The sequence below is a fragment of the Nannospalax galili genome, unplaced genomic scaffold (assembly GCF_000622305.1).
Source record: "Nannospalax galili isolate Female #2095 unplaced genomic scaffold, S.galili_v1.0 scaffold50, whole genome shotgun sequence".
In the NCBI taxonomy this organism is placed as follows: domain Eukaryota; kingdom Metazoa; phylum Chordata; class Mammalia; order Rodentia; family Spalacidae; genus Nannospalax; species Nannospalax galili.
This window is the reverse complement of record NW_008328749.1, coordinates 2090537-2097602: the sequence shown is the minus strand read 5'-3', so window position 1 is coordinate 2097602 and position 7066 is coordinate 2090537. Positions and strand designations below refer to the sequence as shown.

The following is a 7066-nucleotide window of genomic DNA, read 5'->3' as shown; positions in this document are numbered from 1 at the left end:
GATAGATAGATAGATAGATAGATAGATAGATAGATAGATGAGGGAAAATGTGCATCTATGCAATGAAAGGCATATAAAATATGTGCAGCAGCTCTATTTTCATTGCTCACAACTGACAAAACTCAGCTACCTATCAATAATACTGCTTATAAACAACCTGAGAAATGCTCAAATACACATGACACCTTAGAGTATTGCTTCTCAGTCTTTAGCCTGAATTAAAATTATGTGAGCTCTTCTTAAAATTCAGATGTCTGGACCTCATTTCCATAATTTAAGATTCAGTAGATCTGACTGGAAACTGAAATTTACATGTCTATCAAGGTAGTTTGTCCCTTTTTGTGATGTAGTAGAGAACATAAATAAACACAGTGGGAACAGTTCCCACACATATCTTGAGAGAAATAAGACTAAATTGCACATAACATATAGTTTATAATTATAGGAAAAAATAGGTAAAGCAACTTATGGTATAAGCATTTAGGTGAGTAATTGTCAGGCATGAAGTTTACTGGTTAGAATTCTTCATGAGCTGAACTTCTGGATGCTGACGAACTACTCAATTGGGAGCTGGTTTCACAAGTGTGCTCATCCTGTAAAATTTCATGAAACTATATCCTTAGTGTTTGTGTACTTTTCTTCCTGAATGTTATGCTTGAAAACACAAAAATTTATTGAAACAGAATCACCAAATTCATGAATATATCTATAATTATATATAATTTATACTTACATTAAATTGTAATTTACGTATTGCAGTGAATTACTTATATATTTTTCATCTATAAATTATATGTAATCATAAATATACATTCATTTACAGAATAGTATAAGCATCAATTCGTATTTGTTAGTTTCATTTATTTTGAAGCATGAAGAAGCAGTGTTGGTATTATATGAATATCAATTCTATAAAAATAGTTGAATGGCAGATGAAAGGATTTAGAATGACAGATAATCTCACAGTGTCTCAGACATAAAGTACAATCCCTTTCTACACCATTGGTGTCTGGTGTTATCATTTTGATCTTTGGATATAGCTGTTGTGCTGTGGTTTTCACAATGACTCATACAAGAGACACAATCCTTCATCTTGTGCCTAAAAGGAAATGAAAACACAAAAGACTATTTTTTCACTAAAATTTGCTACCTTGCAGTCATTTTTCCAAAATGAGGAAGGGAGAAGTTCAACAGGCAGATGTGTTTTCACTAGTCGAGGAGACTTCATGTTTTGTAAGAGTTCAATACCTGCAAGCACACAAATTAACAAACTGCATTATAATTGTGAAATTGAATGGTTTATTACAGCTTAGCCAAATATCTGCACTCATTAATGACCTGATATATGGGGTTTTGCTTTTTGTTTTTGGTTGTTTTTGGCTATATGACCCAGCAATTTCATAGATTCCTGAAATCTTGGATGGGAAAAGCATGAAAAATCCTAGTTAATTTGACTACTGTATTCTCTCTAAGGAAATTGGTAAAATTATTTTCATGTGTCCTTAAAATCTTCCTTATTTGTAATACCTTCACAGAGCAGAAACAGCAGTTCATCTCTGAAACACCATCTACAGCTTTTCCTTTCATCCTTTCTGCTCATTTACAATATGAAAAGATGGAATGAGAGAACTCAAAATCCCCTTCCACTTCTTTCATGTTCAAATTCTGTAATGAAATTATACTATAATTCTCATTTCAATTTTTAAGATTTTAATAATGCAAACATACTACTACCAACAATAATGATAAAAATAATTTTTGAGTTTATAAATATCAGCTAATGTGTAGCATATATAATTCTATGGTGAAGCATTGAATTTTCTTGATTATAATTATGGTACACTTGTTAAATCACAAAGACTCCCATATTAGGAAATTTGTGGTAGAGGAATGTTTCTCTTTAGAATTATCTTTGGGTTAAGGGGGCCTAACAGATTCTCAACTTTACTGTTATGGACAGGATTTAATGGTGCTTGCTCTTTCTGTGTCATGGTTGCTATTGACTCCTTCACAAGAAAACACTATAATCCTTATAGTGACAAGGATCATTTAGAAAAATACCATTTGACAATCCAGGAATTATAAGTTCCATGAATGGCACCCGTTTGTATATTGCATCCCGTTTACACTTCTCTACATCTCCATTGTTATAAATCAAATCCAGTATTTCACTGATCCAGGTTGTTCCTAAGGGAGAAAAATGGAAGAAACTAAATATTTCTGTTGAAAAGAGTGTAAATCAATAGTATTTTAATATCCAAAACACAAGTGTGATTTTTATTTCAACACTTTTGCTCCAACTGCTCTCCAGGAAACACCCTCATCTATGATAAAGATACACATATGTACTCTATATGTATACAAGATGATTTTAAACAGGCTCAAGAAATCAGTTTTCTTTACTGGTGTGATGCCTGGTAAGTTGACCAGACTCCAGCGGACGGACTGACACCCAAGAGCATCTGGGAACAAAAATTAGACTCTCTAGGACTTAAGATAAAAGAGAAATAATAATAGAGAACATGAATTAGGGTGGGGGGGAGCAGTAAGGTGGGGGTGGAAATGAGGAAAGGGGGTCTGAATGTAATTAAAACACATTTTCTGAAATTCTTGAAGCAATAAGAATATTTTAAAGGCTCGAAAAGTAGGTCAAACAAAGATGCTGAGGAGACAGTATATAAATAATGAGGGTAAAGCCCACTTGGTGAAACGGACAGGAGAAGGAGCCAACTTTTATGAGAGCATCAGTTCATATACTTATTAACATAAAACTGATTGCCCTTGGAACTAAAGAGAACTTTAGATAATGATGATCAACATTTAGGTGGAAAGATGAAAAAGAGAAACAAAGAAAACTGTCAAAAGACAACAGGACTGATGTGAGCAAAGTACAATGATTCACTCTGGCCTGCGTATACTGAAGGTCACCAGTCCTGTGAGAGACACATCTAAAACACATGAGGGCATGGTCTACTTCACTCCCTGTATCACTCAATTCTCAGACTACTGAGAAATTTCTATTGAAAGAACATGATAAAGAAAAAAAAACTATCTTCTTAATTTTGAGTTTATTTACTTTTGTTTGTTTGTTTTTCACTTTAGGAATGGTGTTTCGCAGTCCCTATGATTGAAAAATCATAGCAGCAAGTAAAATCTAATATAAACAAGGTGTGGTGGTACACGGCTTTAATTCCAGACAGAGGCAGGGAGAGCTCTGTGTGATCAAATCTAGCATGGGCTACATGTGAAGTTCCAGGCCAACAGGGGTTACAGGAAGATGCTGTCTCAAAATAAAATAAAATAAAATAAATAAAATTTAGTTAATCCTTGTTACGACATTTTTAAGAGTGAAATCCGATTGCATGCATGCACCTCTGGACTGTTCTCAGACTCTAGAGAGGACATATGTAAAGGAAATGTCACCGTTCAACCCAGTGTTTTGTATGCTAACTTGGAAAATTAAAATAAACACAAAAGAGTGAAAATTTTGCTAAAACTACCTTGTTTTTCATATTTGCAATGTTTTATGGAAAATTTCTTCACTTCTTAATGAGGATCATCTAGTCATGCAGGGTTTATGAACTTGGCAGATCAGAATACACAAATTCCAATTTTCCCCCCAGGACTTGTTGCATATTACTTTGAAATAATTTAGACAATTAGCAGTTCAGATACTTATTGAAAACTTTTTCCTTAAGAAATTAGATAGAAATATAAAGGAAAGTTGATTTTAGAGTGTTTATTAATTAGGAAGGTTGATAATGGCTTCAAATAAATTAATAGAATACTTATTATTTAAGAGACAAATATTTTCTGCTCTCTGTTTCTTTATCATGGGGTCAATCATAAGACTGTCATAATAGAACTAGAGAAATAAAAACTGTATTTTAAACATGAAAAATGTGTAGTTGCCTCCTGTACACTTTACTACAAAAATGTATTTAAAATTGATACACTTAATATATTTTAATACATCCACTATATATTCCAAAATGCATATGCCCAAATCACATATGTATAATTTTAGTAAATTGAATTTGGATTCATACAATAAAATAAGAAAAGAGCATTAAATTTTCCTGTTCTTCATTTAATTGTTGGTAGTTCAGAATTGAAAGTAAAGCTATCTAACCTAAGGCAACATTGTCCCAACAAATCACAATGTTCCTACAACATATGTTTGAAGATTTTAGGCTCCGGGCTGGAGAGATGGCTTAGCAGTTAAGAGCACTGGCTGTTCTTGTAGAGGACCCTAGTTCAATTCCCTGCACCCATACAGTGGCTAACAACTGTCCGTAACTCCAGTTCCAGGGAATCTGGCTCATTTCTCTGATCATGGGCATTGTATGACATGGATGTACTTACTTACTGCACATTACATGTGCAGGCAATACACTCAGACACATAAAACAAAATAATAAATAAAATATTTTTTTAAAAAAAGAAAATTTCAGGCTAGACTAGACGAGCTCCTAAGAGTGTATTCTTAGCTAATAATATAAAGTTTATAAATAAAGATAGCTTACCCGACTTGGGATAGGTAGAGATCAAAAGATCATCAGGCCGGGCCTCAAATGACTCCACCTGAGACCACTGCTCAGCAATGCTCCAGAAAAGAGGGACGCCCTGAACATCCACTAACTCCCTCCTGAAGATATCCGGTTTGTTTTCCATTTGGGAGAACTAGATTTTAACAAAGAGTAGAATCATTCAAATTACAAATCTGTACTGTTTTAATCATAGTATCATTATTCTGATTTCAAAGACATCGACTCACTGCATGTGTGTTAAAAATCAAGGGGAGAAAAGAAATAACATATGCCAATAAAATTTTGCATAGTCATTTCCATTATTGATATTAATACACAACATGATAAAATCATACTTCATTTGTGTATTGATGTTATTTACCAAGGCAAAGATTTTTAAAATATGTGATAAGGTTACCACACTTTGGAATCAAGAGGAAAGCATCAAATGCAAGGTTATCAATAAACTTGAGTGGGAACTCGAGCAAGTTCTGTAGCTGAGCATTCCTTCTTAGTTATAAAATCAAGCATGGTCTAAATTATTTGCAGTCCTTCTGAAATACATAAAATGACACAGGATCCTCATAAGTGAGTGTTTATAAAGTTCTTTAGTGAAAGAGATGCAACATATATCCAAGAATTCTCGAATTTCTAGTTTATTTCTTCCTCAGACATTTGTTCCTCTGTTAAATGTTACCCTACCCCACTTTTCTTACTTTTATACCCTGTCATACATAATTAGAATATTTTAACAATATGTCTTTAAATTTAAGTGAGGGATGTTATAAAATAGGCTCTGATTGGCTTTAGAACTAAGCACTTCAAGTAAGGGCACATTTGCTTGCCTTCTGCCTGTCACGGGAAGAAAAGAACTTGAAATATACCTGTAATCTTATCCCCAAATAAATCTACCTTCATTCGGGAATGAAATGAGGAATCACTTTTCTTCCTTTGAAATTCTAGTTTAAATGTTTTAGCAAAACAGAGACCTGTAAAGCTGAGATATGAGGATTTCTGATAACCTCTATCATCAACCACTTGCCAACAAAATGTAAAGTCTGAAGTCTTTGGAGTCAGTAGATTAAAAACTGGCTCTATATCTGTGGCTTTTACATTAGATTCAACTACCTATGCATGGAAAATGTCCAAAGACATTATGTAAAACAACTCAGTCTCATAAAACAGAACACATAAACTTATGCTGTAGTACTCAGACTCTTTTGTTTTTCCCTATAATTCACAAGAAAAGAATGTTTAAATAAGAGCCTACACTTATAAAATCCCAAAAAGAAACTCCAAACATTCTAGTGAAAACACTACATACACAGAACAAAGTGCATTAAAAGTTACAAAGGACAAAATCAAGTCACATGTGAAGGCCAATCCATTGGAATGATAGATGACTTTTCTAGAGAAACTTTAAAAGCCAGAAGGCCTTGGAATGGCAAGGTATTTCAAGTTCTGAAAGACTACAAATGCCAACACAGATTACTATACGCAGGAAAACTTTGTGTCAAATCTAAGGACAAAGAAAATTTTCCATAATAAAAGCAGGCTAAAAGCAATTTATGACCAATAAGTCAGATCTACAGAGGATACTGGCAAGACTTTTTCAGACTAAAGAGAAAGGCAAACACATCTCAGGGACTTCAGGAAGGAATTGAACACACTTTTAAAAAAGTTAGGTGAAAGAGGACTAAGAAAATGCCACACTGAAGAGCATTTGCAGAACAGGCTTTAAAATGATAGTAGAAGTAAGAGAAGTAGGGTAGGGATGGAGACGGGGGTGGGGTCTGAATATGATCCAAATATTGTGTAAAGTTCTAAAAGAATCAATACAAATATTTTTAAAAGGAGTTGAACTGAACAAAAATAGATTAGTGAAATGGAGAGAAAATTCCCAGAAGACGAAATTCAAAAGGCTAATAAACATTCAATTTTACTAGTCAAGAGAAAAATGCAAATCAAAACTTCCTTGACATTCTATCATAGCCAAAATGAAATGGCAATTATCAAGAGACAACACAATGCTGTTGATGCAGACGAAGGGGAGGCCCTTCACACTGCTGGCAGGAACATAAACAAGTTCAGTCTCCATGCTGGTCAACACACAGGTTTCTCAGTCATCATTAGGTCTTCCATATGATTTCACTATACCGCTCCTATGTATTTACCTGAAAGACACCAAATAAACTTACCTCTGACATACTGACACATCAATGTTTTGCAGCCCAATTCATAATAGGTAAATTATATACCAAACATGTTCTGACAACAGAAGAATGGTGTTAGAATTTGAGATGAAAAGTCGATGTGAGAATAAAGAAGTAGGAATTCAATCCTACCTCAACAGATGCAGATAGCTTTATTAGCTACAAAGGGCAAACAACTTTCCCGCAGGAAAGGAAGTTGTGTGTCTGGGTTAGGTGAGGTCTGGGATTTATATGTGGGCCCAGAAAATCCCAGAAAGTGTTCTGTGCATTCTTCAGTGGTTTGGAGTTCTTTCTAGGAAGGAGAGATGGGAGTTCTGATAAGAG

General features: G+C 34.1%; 1 protein-coding gene across 1 annotated transcript in view; it reads right to left on the bottom strand.

The window, feature by feature from the left end:
- The window catches only part of LOC103731104 (sulfotransferase 1 family member D1), a 15194-nt gene extending 10520 nt beyond the window's left edge, over positions 1-4674 (bottom strand). The window contains exons 1-3 of the mRNA XM_008829412.1: positions 4527-4674; positions 2062-2187; positions 1151-1248 (exon numbers count right to left, since the gene is read on the bottom strand). Coding sequence (XP_008827634.1) covers positions 1151-1248; positions 2062-2187; positions 4527-4674 — 372 coding nt within the window. The remainder of the gene's footprint in view (positions 1-1150; positions 1249-2061; positions 2188-4526) is intronic.
- Between the last annotated feature and the right edge of the window lie 2392 nt (positions 4675-7066).